This window comes from Mobula hypostoma, chromosome 6, assembly GCF_963921235.1.
Source record: "Mobula hypostoma chromosome 6, sMobHyp1.1, whole genome shotgun sequence".
Lineage (NCBI taxonomy): Eukaryota > Metazoa > Chordata > Chondrichthyes > Myliobatiformes > Myliobatidae > Mobula > Mobula hypostoma.
The window spans coordinates 110883259-110901900 of NC_086102.1; the positions used below are offsets into that span (position 1 = coordinate 110883259).

The 18642-nt window shown below is 48.6% G+C and overlaps 1 protein-coding gene across 4 annotated transcripts in view; it reads right to left on the bottom strand.

Moving 5' to 3' along the window:
- Positions 1-18642, bottom strand: part of LOC134348300 (natural resistance-associated macrophage protein 2-like) — a 123601-nt gene that overhangs the window by 41048 nt on the left and 63911 nt on the right. For all 4 annotated transcript variants that reach the window (XM_063051461.1, XM_063051463.1, XM_063051462.1 and 1 more), the window contains 2 exons: positions 14590-14663; positions 12881-13034 (listed from right to left, as the gene is read on the bottom strand). In XM_063051461.1, the coding sequence (XP_062907531.1) occupies positions 12881-13034; positions 14590-14663 (228 nt within the window). The remainder of the gene's footprint in view (positions 1-12880; positions 13035-14589; positions 14664-18642) is intronic.

An 18642-nucleotide genomic window follows, 5' to 3' on the forward strand; every position in this document is an offset into this window, starting at 1 on the left:
GTTTGGCAACCCAGTTACGGGGTACGTAACATAAGTGGGGTTCTCGTCCGCGATTTTGAACGCTAAATTTGGGACGGAGTAAATTGATTGGGTTAAAATTCCCGAAAGAAAGAAAAGACAAACAGCAGAAATGGAGGTTGAGGAATTTATAAAGGCGCCGACCTTGGAGGCATTAGAGGATGCCAGGAAATCGGAATTGATAGCTGTGGCAAAATGGGTGAATCTTGCTAAGGTGAAGTCGACAATGAGGAGAGAGGAGATACACAGAGCTATTGTAGAACACTATGTATCTAAAGGTGTGTTTCCCCAAGGTGAGCTGGGGGTGGTGTCTATTGAAAAACCTGCTGGAGACGCGGTACAGGTACAGCTTGAAAAACTGAGACTCGAGCACGAGTTCCGGGTACGGCAGTTAGAAAGGCAGGAGAAAGAGAGAGAGTTAGAAAGGCAGGAGAAAGAGAGAGAGGTAGAAAGGCAGGAGAGGGACAGACAGTTGGAGAGAGAAGAGAGAGAGAGGGACAGACAGTTGGAGAGAGAAGAGAGAGAGAGGGACAGACAGTTGGAGAGAGAGGAGAAACAGAGGGAAAGGGAATTTGAGCTGGAGAAGTTAAAGATAAGGGCCGAGCAGGGGCTCGTGCCGAACCAAGGTGGAGGGTTCCGGGCGACCCAGGAGGTTAGGCTGGTTCCCCCATTTGACGATACCGATGTGGATCGGTACTTTCTCCATTTCGAAAAAGTGGCCATAAGTCAGGAATGGCCGAGGGATAAGTGGGTTGTCTTACTTCAGAGTGTACTGAAAGGGAAGGCCCAACAAGCTTACTCAGCTTTATCCGCGGAAGATGCCCAGAGGTATGAGGTGGTGAAAGAGGCCATCCTCAGGATTTATGAGTTGGTCCCGGAGGCATACCGGCAGAGGTTCCGGAATGCGAGGAAGCGGTGGGACCGCACGTATTTGGAGTTTGCTCGTGAGATGCAAATATATTGTGAGCGTTGGTGCGCCTCGAAAGGGGTAGAGGGGGATTACGACAGACTGCTGCAACTGGTTCTGATTGAGCAGTTTAAAGGTTGTGTCCCTGAGGGTATGAGACCCTACCTCGATGAGAAAGAGGCAGCCACGTTAGCCGCAACTGCTAAGTTAGCGGATGAGTATGCGTTGACGCATAAAATGAAGGTTGCCCCGAGTAAAGGCTACCAGAAGGGTGGTCAGGACGGAGGGGAGAGTCCGCCGGAAAAGTCAGAAAGTAAGCCGGGGACTAGTGAAAAGGATAAGGTAGACCGGGAGCAGTCTGGTCGGAAGTCTCCTGGGGTCGTCTGTTATAATTGTGGGAAAGTCGGACACTTTGCGTCCAGGTGCTTTGCCCCAAGGAAGGAGACGGGGAAAGGAAAAGCGGAAATTTTGAATGGCTGTATCGAGCTGTTAAGCGAACCGCTAGGGAAGGACAGGTCTGAAAAAGTCCAGGAAGGGCGCGAGAGGTTTATCTCGGCCGGACTGGTGTCAGTGAAGGAGGGGTTAAAACCAGTTCCAGTGCGGATCTGGAGAGACACGGGAGCGTGTCAGTCACTAATACTGAAGAGTGTATTAGAGTTTAGCTCAGAGACCCAGACTGGGGAGGTAGAGGTCAAAGGTGTTGGGGAAGGGACAGAGTCAGTCCCTTTGCACCAGATACATTTACAGAGCAACCTGGTCTCTGGACTAGTCACGATCGGGGTGAGGTCCGAATTACCGATGAAAGACGTGGAAGTCTTGCTCGGTAATGACATCGCCGGAGGAATCGTGTTCCCAGTCGTGAGATTGACGGGTCAGCCTGCCAGCATGGAGGCCCCGCCCGCGATGGTGAATTTGGCTGAAACATTTCTGCCAACCTTGTATGAGACAGGGTGTAGTGAGATAAGAGGTAGTGAGGGAGCTGGGACGGACGTAGCAGTAGCCAGGAAAGAATTTGTGCAGACGCAGGAGCGAGACGAGGGGCTGATGGTTTTTGCCGAGACCGCTCTCTCTGACACAGCCTTGACAAGCTATTGTGCGGATGAGGAGGTGCTAAGGAAGAAAGGGAAATCAAGTACAGCATCCGCAGATGAGGAGTGGGGGGTGGTGCAAAAGAGTTATGGGGATGAGGTTTTTAACATGGCCCACGAGGTACCCTCCGGTGGACATTTTGCGGTGCTGGAGGAAACAGTTGGTGGAATCATGAAAGAGAGTTACCGGCTGCCCAGGGGGAAAAATGTTATTGATCATGACCGACGCGAACTGAGACGGTCACCGGCTTTTGATATGCTAACAAACCTAGTCGGTGTTAGCGTGGAAATCAATGAAGCTAGGGGCCCCCTGCTAAGAGGAAAAAACCATTTTGAAAAGATTAGGATGGGATCGGTCAGATGGGAGAAGGCTATTGTTTTGGCCAGGTCTACTGATAAGGTCTCTCCCTTAATCCCTGAAGGAGTAATTAAACGACTCGCACCCATGTGTTTGATTGTCCCGAGGAAATGCAAAGAACTGGGACGTTGGGTGATTGTGGTTACAATAGGGCGGCCAAGTAAACAACACCCATATTTTTTGAGTAATTCAGTGACTAAAGGGCTGATGAACACAGAGGTGTGTATTGGCAATTTAACACGGCTGTCTGAAGCCAGCTTGATAGTGAACCTTGGAAAAAATGAATTCGGCCACACGAATGTCACTTACCTGGGAATTGTGGTGACACAGGGGCAGCTGGCAGTGATGCAAGCTACAGTGCAGGCTATCGCTGACCTCCCAACCCCGACAGACAAGAGGGCCCTCAGAAGGCTTTTGGAGATGGTGGGGTACTGCAGGAAGTTTTGCAATAACTCTGCGGTCAATACCCGTCCCCCTCCTACTAAGCCCTTGCGAGGGAAAATTGAGTCGGAATGGGACGACCCTTGTTGTTGTGGTCCGGGACAAAACCAAATGAGAGGTTACATTGGTCGCAATTCATCAGTGTTTTTGGCCACTATGAAGTTTGCTGAGTTGGAGCCTGGTCTAAGGGATTATTAATAACACGTGTAAAAGGAACAGAAAATGTGATGACTGTCTGTCAAGGTGTTGACAGCTTCAAATTCTCTGTATTAGCTAAAGAACTGTTAAAGATGTATATTGTGTATGTATCAGATAATGTAGTCATGTTTGTAATTTTTACCTCCCGGTAAAAATCCTTAAAGGGGGGAAGTGTTACGAGAATACACATAAAAATTAAGATGTTTGCTGGCCTGGGCTAGCATCAGTGGCATCAGCAGTTGGTCTGCCACCTGCCCTCAGGGGAAGGAGAGATAAGGAACAATGGAGCAGCGTCTGGAGATGTGTAATGAAGGGATGTGGGAGGGAGAGCTGTCTGGAGCGGCTCCCCCCTTTGAACCCTGAACTGTTTGAAGTGATGGACAGGCGATACCCCAGCAGGGGGATAAAAAGGGACAGGTTCGCTAAGACAGACACACACGCCACCCGAGGTAACGAGACCCTGGAAGCGGTGCGCCTCTCACGAGTGGGTGAGAAGTACCGGACAACGACAAGGGTGGAAAGGTACGATCAGCGGGAACCCGGTGTGTGTCCGCCCTTGCCTGGGTGCCGGGTTCACTGCAGAGGATCGACCGCATCTGGAGGAGGGGTCACAGTCGGTGACCTCAGGTGACATCACCAAGGACCCGCCCAAATGCTGTTTGTGAGCCATCTCGCTGGTCTGTGAGTGAAGCTGTGCTGAATGATGAGTTGTTCCTATTCTATGTCTCTCTTCCCCACCTTGTCCATCGCCATGACAACGATTACTGCGAACTGAACTACAAACTGGACTGAACTTTGAGTCATTTTGAAATTGGTCATTTACCCCTAGACAACGATAGAGCTTGATTGATGCTGTTATCTTAATTCTGTGCACATGTGTGGTTATCATTGTTGAATTGTTGCATTTATTATCCTTTCGATTACTGTGTTGCTTGTTTCTTTAATAAAACTTTCTTAGTTCTAGTACTCCAGACTCCAACTGAGTGATCCATTTCTGCTGGTTTGGCAACCCAGTTACGGGGTACGTAACATAAGTGGGGTTCTCGTCCGCGATTTTGAACGCTAAATTTGGGACGGAGTAAATTGATTGGGTTAAAATTCCCGAAAGAAAGAAAAGACAAACAGCAGAAATGGAGGTTGAGGAATTTATAAAGGCGCCGACCTTGGAGGCATTAGAGGATGCCAGGAAATCGGAATTGATAGCTGTGGCAAAATGGGTGAATCTTGCTAAGGTGAAGTCGACAATGAGGAGAGAGGAGATACACAGAGCTATTGTAGAACACTATGTATCTAAAGGTGTGTTTCCCCAAGGTGAGCTGGGGGTGGTGTCTATTGAAAAACCTGCTGGAGACGCGGTACAGGTACAGCTTGAAAAACTGAGACTCGAGCACGAGTTCCGGGTACGGCAGTTAGAAAGGCAGGAGAAAGAGAGAGAGTTAGAAAGGCAGGAGAAAGAGAGAGAGGTAGAAAGGCAGGAGAGGGACAGACAGTTGGAGAGAGAAGAGAGAGAGAGGGACAGACAGTTGGAGAGAGAAGAGAGAGAGAGGGACAGACAGTTGGAGAGAGAGGAGAAACAGAGGGAAAGGGAATTTGAGCTGGAGAAGTTAAAGATAAGGGCCGAGCAGGGGCTCGTGCCGAACCAAGGTGGAGGGTTCCGGGCGACCCAGGAGGTTAGGCTGGTTCCCCCATTTGACGATACCGATGTGGATCGGTACTTTCTCCATTTCGAAAAAGTGGCCATAAGTCAGGAATGGCCGAGGGATAAGTGGGTTGTCTTACTTCAGAGTGTACTGAAAGGGAAGGCCCAACAAGCTTACTCAGCTTTATCCGCGGAAGATGCCCAGAGGTATGAGGTGGTGAAAGAGGCCATCCTCAGGATTTATGAGTTGGTCCCGGAGGCATACCGGCAGAGGTTCCGGAATGCGAGGAAGCGGTGGGACCGCACGTATTTGGAGTTTGCTCGTGAGATGCAAATATATTGTGAGCGTTGGTGCGCCTCGAAAGGGGTAGAGGGGGATTACGACAGACTGCTGCAACTGGTTCTGATTGAGCAGTTTAAAGGTTGTGTCCCTGAGGGTATGAGACCCTACCTCGATGAGAAAGAGGCAGCCACGTTAGCCGCAACTGCTAAGTTAGCGGATGAGTATGCGTTGACGCATAAAATGAAGGTTGCCCCGAGTAAAGGCTACCAGAAGGGTGGTCAGGACGGAGGGGAGAGTCCGCCGGAAAAGTCAGAAAGTAAGCCGGGGACTAGTGAAAAGGATAAGGTAGACCGGGAGCAGTCTGGTCGGAAGTCTCCTGGGGTCGTCTGTTATAATTGTGGGAAAGTCGGACACTTTGCGTCCAGGTGCTTTGCCCCAAGGAAGGAGACGGGGAAAGGAAAAGCGGAAATTTTGAATGGCTGTATCGAGCTGTTAAGCGAACCGCTAGGGAAGGACAGGTCTGAAAAAGTCCAGGAAGGGCGCGAGAGGTTTATCTCGGCCGGACTGGTGTCAGTGAAGGAGGGGTTAAAACCAGTTCCAGTGCGGATCTGGAGAGACACGGGAGCGTGTCAGTCACTAATACTGAAGAGTGTATTAGAGTTTAGCTCAGAGACCCAGACTGGGGAGGTAGAGGTCAAAGGTGTTGGGGAAGGGACAGAGTCAGTCCCTTTGCACCAGATACATTTACAGAGCAACCTGGTCTCTGGACTAGTCACGATCGGGGTGAGGTCCGAATTACCGATGAAAGACGTGGAAGTCTTGCTCGGTAATGACATCGCCGGAGGAATCGTGTTCCCAGTCGTGAGATTGACGGGTCAGCCTGCCAGCATGGAGGCCCCGCCCGCGATGGTGAATTTGGCTGAAACATTTCTGCCAACCTTGTATGAGACAGGGTGTAGTGAGATAAGAGGTAGTGAGGGAGCTGGGACGGACGTAGCAGTAGCCAGGAAAGAATTTGTGCAGACGCAGGAGCGAGACGAGGGGCTGATGGTTTTTGCCGAGACCGCTCTCTCTGACACAGCCTTGACAAGCTATTGTGCGGATGAGGAGGTGCTAAGGAAGAAAGGGAAATCAAGTACAGCATCCGCAGATGAGGAGTGGGGGGTGGTGCAAAAGAGTTATGGGGATGAGGTTTTTAACATGGCCCACGAGGTACCCTCCGGTTGACATTTTGCGGTGCTGGAGGAAACAGTTGGTGGAATCATGAAAGAGAGTTACCGGCTGCCCAGGGGGAAAAATGTTATTGATCATGACCGACGCGAACTGAGACGGTCACCGGCTTTTGATATGCTAACAAACCTAGTCGGTGTTAGCGTGGAAATCAATGAAGCTAGGGGCCCCCTGCTAAGAGGAAAAAACCATTTTGAAAAGATTAGGATGGGATCGGTCAGATGGGAGAAGGCTATTGTTTTGGCCAGGTCTACTGATAAGGTCTCTCCCTTAATCCCTGAAGGAGTAATTAAACGACTCGCACCCATGTGTTTGATTGTCCCGAGGAAATGCAAAGAACTGGGACGTTGGGTGATTGTGGTTACAATAGGGCGGCCAAGTAAACAACACCCATATTTTTTGAGTAATTCAGTGACTAAAGGGCTGATGAACACAGAGGTGTGTATTGGCAATTTAACACGGCTGTCTGAAGCCAGCTTGATAGTGAACCTTGGAAAAAATGAATTCGGCCACACGAATGTCACTTACCTGGGAATTGTGGTGACACAGGGGCAGCTGGCAGTGATGCAAGCTACAGTGCAGGCTATCGCTGACCTCCCAACCCCGACAGACAAGAGGGCCCTCAGAAGGCTTTTGGAGATGGTGGGGTACTGCAGGAAGTTTTGCAATAACTCTGCGGTCAATACCCGTCCCCCTCCTACTAAGCCCTTGCGAGGGAAAATTGAGTCGGAATGGGACGACCCTTGTTGTTGTGGTCCGGGACAAAACCAAATGAGAGGTTACATTGGTCGCAATTCATCAGTGTTTTTGGCCACTATGAAGTTTGCTGAGTTGGAGCCTGGTCTAAGGGATTATTAATAACACGTGTAAAAGGAACAGAAAATGTGATGACTGTCTGTCAAGGTGTTGACAGCTTCAAATTCTCTGTATTAGCTAAAGAACTGTTAAAGATGTATATTGTGTATGTATCAGATAATGTAGTCATGTTTGTAATTTTTACCTCCCGGTAAAAATCCTTAAAGGGGGGAAGTGTTACGAGAATACACATAAAAATTAAGATGTTTGCTGGCCTGGGCTAGCATCAGTGGCATCAGCAGTTGGTCTGCCACCTGCCCTCAGGGGAAGGAGAGATAAGGAACAATGGAGCAGCGTCTGGAGATGTGTAATGAAGGGATGTGGGAGGGAGAGCTGTCTGGAGCGGCTCCCCCCTTTGAACCCTGAACTGTTTGAAGTGATGGACAGGCGATACCCCAGCAGGGGGATAAAAAGGGACAGGTTCGCTAAGACAGACACACACGCCACCCGAGGTAACGAGACCCTGGAAGCGGTGCGCCTCTCACGAGTGGGTGAGAAGTACCGGACAACGACAAGGGTGGAAAGGTACGATCAGCGGGAACCCGGTGTGTGTCCGCCCTTGCCTGGGTGCCGGGTTCACTGCAGAGGATCGACCGCATCTGGAGGAGGGGTCACAGTCGGTGACCTCAGGTGACATCACCAAGGACCCGCCCAAATGCTGTTTGTGAGCCATCTCGCTGGTCTGTGAGTGAAGCTGTGCTGAATGATGAGTTGTTCCTATTCTATGTCTCTCTTCCCCACCTTGTCCATCGCCATGACAACGATTACTGCGAACTGAACTACAAACTGGACTGAACTTTGAGTCATTTTGAAATTGGTCATTTACCCCTAGACAACGATAGAGCTTGATTGATGCTGTTATCTTAATTCTGTGCACATGTGTGGTTATCATTGTTGAATTGTTGCATTTATTATCCTTTCGATTACTGTGTTGCTTGTTTCTTTAATAAAACTTTCTTAGTTCTAGTACTCCAGACTCCAACTGAGTGATCCATTTCTGCTGGTTTGGCAACCCAGTTACGGGGTACGTAACATAAGTGGGGTTCTCGTCCGCGATTTTGAACGCTAAATTTGGGACGGAGTAAATTGATTGGGTTAAAATTCCCGAAAGAAAGAAAAGACAAACAGCAGAAATGGAGGTTGAGGAATTTATAAAGGCGCCGACCTTGGAGGCATTAGAGGATGCCAGGAAATCGGAATTGATAGCTGTGGCAAAATGGGTGAATCTTGCTAAGGTGAAGTCGACAATGAGGAGAGAGGAGATACACAGAGCTATTGTAGAACACTATGTATCTAAAGGTGTGTTTCCCCAAGGTGAGCTGGGGGTGGTGTCTATTGAAAAACCTGCTGGAGACGCGGTACAGGTACAGCTTGAAAAACTGAGACTCGAGCACGAGTTCCGGGTACGGCAGTTAGAAAGGCAGGAGAAAGAGAGAGAGTTAGAAAGGCAGGAGAAAGAGAGAGAGGTAGAAAGGCAGGAGAGGGACAGACAGTTGGAGAGAGAAGAGAGAGAGAGGGACAGACAGTTGGAGAGAGAAGAGAGAGAGAGGGACAGACAGTTGGAGAGAGAGGAGAAACAGAGGGAAAGGGAATTTGAGCTGGAGAAGTTAAAGATAAGGGCCGAGCAGGGGCTCGTGCCGAACCAAGGTGGAGGGTTCCGGGCGACCCAGGAGGTTAGGCTGGTTCCCCCATTTGACGATACCGATGTGGATCGGTACTTTCTCCATTTCGAAAAAGTGGCCATAAGTCAGGAATGGCCGAGGGATAAGTGGGTTGTCTTACTTCAGAGTGTACTGAAAGGGAAGGCCCAACAAGCTTACTCAGCTTTATCCGCGGAAGATGCCCAGAGGTATGAGGTGGTGAAAGAGGCCATCCTCAGGATTTATGAGTTGGTCCCGGAGGCATACCGGCAGAGGTTCCGGAATGCGAGGAAGCGGTGGGACCGCACGTATTTGGAGTTTGCTCGTGAGATGCAAATATATTGTGAGCGTTGGTGCGCCTCGAAAGGGGTAGAGGGGGATTACGACAGACTGCTGCAACTGGTTCTGATTGAGCAGTTTAAAGGTTGTGTCCCTGAGGGTATGAGACCCTACCTCGATGAGAAAGAGGCAGCCACGTTAGCCGCAACTGCTAAGTTAGCGGATGAGTATGCGTTGACGCATAAAATGAAGGTTGCCCCGAGTAAAGGCTACCAGAAGGGTGGTCAGGACGGAGGGGAGAGTCCGCCGGAAAAGTCAGAAAGTAAGCCGGGGACTAGTGAAAAGGATAAGGTAGACCGGGAGCAGTCTGGTCGGAAGTCTCCTGGGGTCGTCTGTTATAATTGTGGGAAAGTCGGACACTTTGCGTCCAGGTGCTTTGCCCCAAGGAAGGAGACGGGGAAAGGAAAAGCGGAAATTTTGAATGGCTGTATCGAGCTGTTAAGCGAACCGCTAGGGAAGGACAGGTCTGAAAAAGTCCAGGAAGGGCGCGAGAGGTTTATCTCGGCCGGACTGGTGTCAGTGAAGGAGGGGTTAAAACCAGTTCCAGTGCGGATCTGGAGAGACACGGGAGCGTGTCAGTCACTAATACTGAAGAGTGTATTAGAGTTTAGCTCAGAGACCCAGACTGGGGAGGTAGAGGTCAAAGGTGTTGGGGAAGGGACAGAGTCAGTCCCTTTGCACCAGATACATTTACAGAGCAACCTGGTCTCTGGACTAGTCACGATCGGGGTGAGGTCCGAATTACCGATGAAAGACGTGGAAGTCTTGCTCGGTAATGACATCGCCGGAGGAATCGTGTTCCCAGTCGTGAGATTGACGGGTCAGCCTGCCAGCATGGAGGCCCCGCCCGCGATGGTGAATTTGGCTGAAACATTTCTGCCAACCTTGTATGAGACAGGGTGTAGTGAGATAAGAGGTAGTGAGGGAGCTGGGACGGACGTAGCAGTAGCCAGGAAAGAATTTGTGCAGACGCAGGAGCGAGACGAGGGGCTGATGGTTTTTGCCGAGACCGCTCTCTCTGACACAGCCTTGACAAGCTATTGTGCGGATGAGGAGGTGCTAAGGAAGAAAGGGAAATCAAGTACAGCATCCGCAGATGAGGAGTGGGGGGTGGTGCAAAAGAGTTATGGGGATGAGGTTTTTAACATGGCCCACGAGGTACCCTCCGGTGGACATTTTGCGGTGCTGGAGGAAACAGTTGGTGGAATCATGAAAGAGAGTTACCGGCTGCCCAGGGGGAAAAATGTTATTGATCATGACCGACGCGAACTGAGACGGTCACCGGCTTTTGATATGCTAACAAACCTAGTCGGTGTTAGCGTGGAAATCAATGAAGCTAGGGGCCCCCTGCTAAGAGGAAAAAACCATTTTGAAAAGATTAGGATGGGATCGGTCAGATGGGAGAAGGCTATTGTTTTGGCCAGGTCTACTGATAAGGTCTCTCCCTTAATCCCTGAAGGAGTAATTAAACGACTCGCACCCATGTGTTTGATTGTCCCGAGGAAATGCAAAGAACTGGGACGTTGGGTGATTGTGGTTACAATAGGGCGGCCAAGTAAACAACACCCATATTTTTTGAGTAATTCAGTGACTAAAGGGCTGATGAACACAGAGGTGTGTATTGGCAATTTAACACGGCTGTCTGAAGCCAGCTTGATAGTGAACCTTGGAAAAAATGAATTCGGCCACACGAATGTCACTTACCTGGGAATTGTGGTGACACAGGGGCAGCTGGCAGTGATGCAAGCTACAGTGCAGGCTATCGCTGACCTCCCAACCCCGACAGACAAGAGGGCCCTCAGAAGGCTTTTGGAGATGGTGGGGTACTGCAGGAAGTTTTGCAATAACTCTGCGGTCAATACCCGTCCCCCTCCTACTAAGCCCTTGCGAGGGAAAATTGAGTCGGAATGGGACGACCCTTGTTGTTGTGGTCCGGGACAAAACCAAATGAGAGGTTACATTGGTCGCAATTCATCAGTGTTTTTGGCCACTATGAAGTTTGCTGAGTTGGAGCCTGGTCTAAGGGATTATTAATAACACGTGTAAAAGGAACAGAAAATGTGATGACTGTCTGTCAAGGTGTTGACAGCTTCAAATTCTCTGTATTAGCTAAAGAACTGTTAAAGATGTATATTGTGTATGTATCAGATAATGTAGTCATGTTTGTAATTTTTACCTCCCGGTAAAAATCCTTAAAGGGGGGAAGTGTTACGAGAATACACATAAAAATTAAGATGTTTGCTGGCCTGGGCTAGCATCAGTGGCATCAGCAGTTGGTCTGCCACCTGCCCTCAGGGGAAGGAGAGATAAGGAACAATGGAGCAGCGTCTGGAGATGTGTAATGAAGGGATGTGGGAGGGAGAGCTGTCTGGAGCGGCTCCCCCCTTTGAACCCTGAACTGTTTGAAGTGATGGACAGGCGATACCCCAGCAGGGGGATAAAAAGGGACAGGTTCGCTAAGACAGACACACACGCCACCCGAGGTAACGAGACCCTGGAAGCGGTGCGCCTCTCACGAGTGGGTGAGAAGTACCGGACAACGACAAGGGTGGAAAGGTACGATCAGCGGGAACCCGGTGTGTGTCCGCCCTTGCCTGGGTGCCGGGTTCACTGCAGAGGATCGACCGCATCTGGAGGAGGGGTCACAGTCGGTGACCTCAGGTGACATCACCAAGGACCCGCCCAAATGCTGTTTGTGAGCCATCTCGCTGGTCTGTGAGTGAAGCTGTGCTGAATGATGAGTTGTTCCTATTCTATGTCTCTCTTCCCCACCTTGTCCATCGCCATGACAACGATTACTGCGAACTGAACTACAAACTGGACTGAACTTTGAGTCATTTTGAAATTGGTCATTTACCCCTAGACAACGATAGAGCTTGATTGATGCTGTTATCTTAATTCTGTGCACATGTGTGGTTATCATTGTTGAATTGTTGCATTTATTATCCTTTCGATTACTGTGTTGCTTGTTTCTTTAATAAAACTTTCTTAGTTCTAGTACTCCAGACTCCAACTGAGTGATCCATTTCTGCTGGTTTGGCAACCCAGTTACGGGGTACGTAACACTAGCGACTGAATTTTCCTAACTAACCTCCCATGCGGGACCTTGTCAAAGGCCTTACTGAAGTCCATGTAGACAATATCCACTGCCTTCACTTCATCCACTTTCCTGGTAACCTCCTCGAAAAACTCCAACAGATGGTCAAACATGACCTACCACGCACAAAGCCATGTTGACTCCCCCTAATAAGCCTCTGTCTATCCAAATGCTTGTAGATTCTGTCTCTTAGTACTTCGCCCAATAACTTACCTACTACTGACGTTAAACTCACCGGCCTATAATTTCCCGGATTACTTTTCGATCGTTTTTTAAACAACGGAACAACATGAGCCACTCTCCAATCCTCCGGCACTTCACCCGTAGACAGCAACATTTTAAATATTTCTGCCAGGGCCCCCGCAATTTCAACTCCAAGACCCTTGGACTGTGCTGGTCGTTGACACAAATGACACATTCTACTGTATTTTTTTGATGTACATGCGTCAAATAAAGCCAAACTTTATCCTAAAATGCATCATTTGTTTCAACATCCAACGCACTCTGAGGATACACTGGGGTCAGGGTGCAAGTGTTGGTGTGCTTCCAATTGCCAATACAGCATGCCCAAAACTTACTAACTCTAGACCTGTATGGCTTTGTAATGTGAGAGGAAACCCACACGGACATGGGGAGAACGTACAAACTCCTTATAGACAGCGGTGGGAATTGAAACTCAGCATTACGCTAACTCCTACACTACCATGCTTCCACCCTTGCAGTGCTCCTCTCTCTGGAGTCAGCACACCTTCAATGGTTTAAATACAGAGAAGACACAGTAACTCACCAGATAAAGCACGAAGGCCACGTACAAGATGAGAATGATGGCAGCAGCAATGTACCAGTAAACGTTGTCTATACTAGCGACATAAACCACGACAAAGTAAGCATTGACAGCCAGGACCAGCAAGGTAATCAAGACTCCAACAATCTTGCTGAGCCTGAGGAAACACAGGATACATCGTGTTTCAGTAACGAGGAAGATCACAGCCAGAGGAAAACAGAAACACCCAGAGTGCTATCCATCTGGCCATAAGTCCGTAAGACATAGAAGCAGAATTAGACCATTTGGCCCATCGAGTCTGCTCTGCCATTCCATCATGGCTGATTTATTATCCCTCTCAAAGCCATTCTCCTGCCTTCTCCCCATAACCTTTGATGCCTTTATTAATCAAGAACCTATCAAGCTTTACTTTAAATATACTCAATAACTTGGCCTCCACAGCCATCTGTGGCAATGAATTCCACAGTTTCACCACCCTCTGGCTAAAGAATTTCCTCCTCATCTCTGTTCTAAATTAACGTCCCTCTATTCTGAGGCCGTGTCCTCTGGTCCTGACCTAGATTCACCCACATCTGCTGTATCTGGGTCTTTCAATATTCATTAGGTTTCAGTGAGATCTCCTCTCATTCTTCTAAATTCCAGTGAGTACAGGACCACCGCCATCAAATGTTCCTCATGTATTATCACTTACATTCCTGGAATAATTCTCGTGAGCATTCTCTGGACCCTCTCCAATGTCAGCACATCTCTTTTTAGATAAGGGGTCCAAAACTGCTAACAATACTCCAAGTGTGGTCCGACCAATACCTTATAAAGCCTTAGCATTACATCCTTGTTTTTGTATTGTAGTCCACAGGAAATGAATACTAACAGAGTGTTTAACATTAATGACTCAACCTGCAAGTTAACCTTCAGGGAATCCTGCACGAGGACTCTCAAGTCAGTCTGCACCTCTGAGTTTTGAATTTTTTTTCCCCATTTAGAAAATAGTCTACTCCTTTATTACTTTTACCAAAGTGCATGACCAACATTTCCGTACACTGTATTCCATCTGCCACTTTCGAGATGCTGGAACGTGGAGCCACAGTTGAAGTGCTGGAGGAACTCAATGGGTCAGGCAGCATCTTCAGCCTGCTGTTTGAATGTCTGAGTTCCTTCCGCAGCTGGATTTCTGTTCCAATGTGCTGTCTGACACAGAGCGACTTCCCAGAGCATAAGCAGCTGGTGTAGGGAGACCTTTTCTCTGCTGTAGCCAACCCGTGCTGCCCCTGCCCTTGGTTTACATGACAAGCCAGTGCAGAGGAAGTTTCGCTCTGTCTGACCAGAGGAGTCTGTGCTTGGACAGCGTGGATGGAGCTTCACTCTGTGCCAGGTTGGACAATGTAGAAGGAGCCTCACTCTGTGGCTGACCTCGGAAGTGTGTAATGGGATAATGTAGAGGGAGCCTCACTCTGTGGTTGACCCCCCAAGAGTGTGTGATAGGTTGGTGTGGAAGGAGCCTCACTCTGTGTCTAACCTATGCTGACACTACCCTGAGGGTATGTGAAGGGATGGTGCCTTAAACATTATTTCCTGGACTGGTGCAGATCAGTTGTCTTGCCCGATCCTTGTTCCATTGGACCTCCCTCACCTTCCTCGGCTCCTGCAGCTCTGATCCCATCCCGCATCCCTGCTCTCTGAATTTCCCATGAAATGCACCAGTGGCCACTTACCTTCCATTAGCGAATTCGTGCATTAGTGTCCTGAGGTTTGTAAATGTCAGGATGGGAATGAGAGCAAAGGGCAGCTGAAAACACAAAATAAACTCAAGTTAGAACATAGAACACTACGGGACAGTACAGGCCCTTCGGCACCATGATCCATCACCTCCTGATCCCCCAATGTCCCTGCACGTCAGCGGGCTCCACGCTATTGTCACTGTCCTCCAAATCCTTCTCCTTGGTGACTATCAGTGGAAAGCTCTCGTGTGGTACCTCACCAACACTTTCTTGACTCCAAGCATAGTTTCCTTCCTGTATCCTTGAGTGGTCCTAACAGCTCCCACATTATCCTCTTGCCAGCAGAAAATGCCTTGGGATTCTCTTTAATCTTACATGCCAAGGATGCTTAATGGCCCCTTTAGTCCTTCCTAAGCCCCTGATTGAGTTCTTTCTTGCAATTTTTATATATTCCTCAAGGATTGTCTAATTTTAGCTTCTTAACTCTACATATGTTTCTTTTCAGATTTTCACTAAATTTCACATCTGTCATCAGCCAAGGTCCCTTAATCTTGCCATCCTTGTCCTTCCTCCTTACTGGAACTTGCTGGTCCTGAGCTCTGATCAGCTGGACTTGCTCAACAAAGCTGCTCCCAACTAAATCCCCCATCTCCTGGGTTATTTACTGATTTTTTTATTCATTAGAGATACAGCACAGTAACAGTCTTTTCTGGCCCGATGAGTCCACATCACCTGATTACACCTTCATGACTAATTAACCAAATGGAACAAAGAATATTAGGTTAGATTCAACTTCATTGTCATTGTACCAAGTACAGATACAGAGCCGATGAAATGCAGTTAGCATCTGACCAGAAACGCAAAGAATAATGTTATTTACAAAATAACTGTGAATAAAAAGTAAGTGCTACAGCTCGCAAATATAGAAGTATTGAGACAGTACAACACAGGTGCAATACTGCTTAGCGCTGTGATGTGAGGTTCAGCAGGGTCACAGCCTCAGGGAAGAAGCTCTCCCTGTGCCTGCTGGTGCAGGAGCGGAGGCTCCTGGAGCGCCTACCGGATGGGAGGAGAGTAAAAAGTCCATGGTTAGGGTGAGATGCACCCTTGATAATGCTTTTCGCCCTGACCAGGCAGTGTTTATGGTAGATGTTCTCAATGGTGGGCAATTGGGTGTCGATAATTCGCTGGGCAGTTTTCACCACACACTGGAGTGCTTTGCAGTCTGATACAGGACAATTGCCACACCACACTCAGATGCAGTTGGTGAGTATGCTCTCAATGGTACAGCGGTAAAAGTCCATCAGTATCCTGGGACAGAGGTGAGCTTTCTTGATGCTCCACAGGAAATAAAAGCGCTGTTGCACCTATTTGATCAGGATGGGGGAGTTCAGGGACCAGGTGAGATCCACTGAAATATGGACACCAAGGAATTTGAAGCTTGATTCATGCTCCACTACAGCTCCATTGATGTAGATGGGGATATGAGTGTGGTTCCTAGCATGCCTGAAGTCCTTGGTCTTCTGAGTGTTAAGGGCCAGGTTGTTGTCGGCACACCACACAGCCAGGTGCTGGATCTTGTCCCTGTAGGCCATCTCATCATCCCCTCTGATCAGGCCAACCACCGTGGTGTCGTCTGCAAACTTGATTATGGAGCTAGAACCATGTACAGGAACGCAGTCATAGGTGAAAAGGGAGTACAGAAGAGGGCTCAGCACACAGCCTTGAGGCACACCGGTGTTCAGGGTGAGAGTGGAGGAAGAGAAGTTGTGTAACTTAACTGATTGGGGTCTGTTAGTCAGAAAGTCCAAGGTCCAATTGCAGAGGGATGAGCTGATACCAAGCTGGTGAAGTTTGGCGATCAGCTTGGAGGGGATCACAGTATTGAATGCCGAACTAAAGTCAATGAGCAGCATTCTGACGTAAGAGTTGGGGCTGTCCAGGTGGGTCAGGGCAGAGTGAAGTGCCGTGGAGATGGCGTCCTCTGTTGACCTGCTGGTGCGATAGGCAAATCGATGGGGGTCTGGGGTAGTGGGCAGACAGGATTTCAGATGTGATAGAACATTGACCCTCGATGTTGTGCCGACCTTTTAACTTACTCCAATGTCATTCTAACCCTTCCCTCCTACTTTTCTATCAGCCATGTGCCTATCTAAAGTTTCTTAAATGTCCCTAACGTATCTGCCTCTACCACCACCCCGGCAGAGCGTTCCGCACACCCACCACTCTCTGTGTAAAAAAACTATCTCTGACATGCCCCTATTCTTTTCTCCCAGTATCTTAAATTATGCCCCCCTGGTATTAACCATTTCCCCCCTGGGAAAAAGTCAATGGCTGTTCAATTGATCTATACCTCTTATCATCTTAAGGTAACCCATACATGTTTGGAATGTGGGAGGAAACTGGAGCACCCAGAGGAAACCCACACAGTCATGGGGAGAACATGCACACTCCTTACAGACGGCGTCAGAACTAAACTGGCACTGTGGCAGCTTTACACCGACTGCCACATTACCATGCCACCCTACCCGCATCTCCGCAATTTAGTAGTATTCGGCAAGATTCCGATATGGTATGATTTATAAAGTTCTATCAGGTCCTCACTCAGCCCCTGACATTCCAGAGAAAACAACCCGAGTTTGTGCACTTTCATACTCTCAAATCCAGACAGCATCCTGGTGAACCTGGTATGCAGATATCCTGATGGAGGGACTCAGCCTGCAATGTCAACTCTTTTCTCTCCTCCATCGATGCTGCCTGACCTGCTGAGTTCCTCCAGTGTTTTGTGTGTGTTACTGTGCGGATGGGACTCAGGCTGCTGGCCCAGTAACGTGCAGATGCGTGCGAGCGTGCACGCGGTTTATTTTGTCGCGCTGCTCCCAAACCTGTAAGGAGGGTGGAGCGTAGCGCAGATCACAGCCAGTGAAACAGTCTGGGTAGCCACTGGCTGATCTCAGGACAAGGTTTACTCTCAGAATCAGATTCAGAATTATTATCACTCACACACACTGTGAAATTTGTTGGTTTGCAGGTCAGGGAAAGCTTTAAAATATAGTATAAGATATAGATAGTGATAAGAGATATAGATAGACAAAAGTGGCTAATAAAGACGCATACATAAGGCTCCTTTTCATTGACTACAGCTCTGCCTTTAATACCATCATTCCAAATAAACTGATTCCTAAGCTCCGGAACCTGGGCCTTAGCACTCAGATCTGCAGCTGGATCTTCAATTTCCTCACAGACAGGACCCAGGCTGTAAAAATAGGGGACAAGCTCTCCTCTACAATCACTCTGAGCACTGGTGCCCCACAAGGCTGTGTACTCAGCCCCCTGCTGTACTCACTGTACACCCATGATTGTGTAGCCAAGTTTCCATCAAACTCAATATATAAGTTTGCTGATGACACAACAATTGTAGGCCGTATCTCGGGTAATGATGAGTTTGAGTACAGAGAGGAAATTAAGAACCTGGTGGCATGGTGCGAAGACAATAACCTATCCCTCAACGTCAGCAAGACAAAGGAATTGGTTGTTGACTTCAGAAGGAGTAGCGGACTGCACGACCCAACTTACATCAATGGTGCGCAAATGGAATAGGTCAAAAGCTTTAAGTTCCTCAGGGTCAATATCACAAATGACCTGACTTGGACCAACCAAGCAGAGTCCACTGCCAAGAAGGCCCATCAGCACCTTTACTTCCTGAGAAAACTAAAGAAATTTGGCCTGTCCCCTAAAACCCTCACTAATTTTTATAGATGCACCGTAGAAAGCATTCTTCTAGGGTGCATTGCAACCTGGTATGGAAGTTGTCCTGTCCAAGACCGGAAGAAGCTACAGAAGATCGTGAACACAGCACTGCACATCACACAAACCAATCTTCCGTCCGTGGACTCACTTTACACCGCACGCTGTCGGAGCAGCGCTGCCAGGATGATCAAGGATATGACCCACCCAGCCAACACACTTTTCGTTCCTCTTCCCTCTGGGAGAAGGTTCAGGAGCTTGAAGACTCGTACAGCCAGATTTGGGAACAGCTTCTTTCCA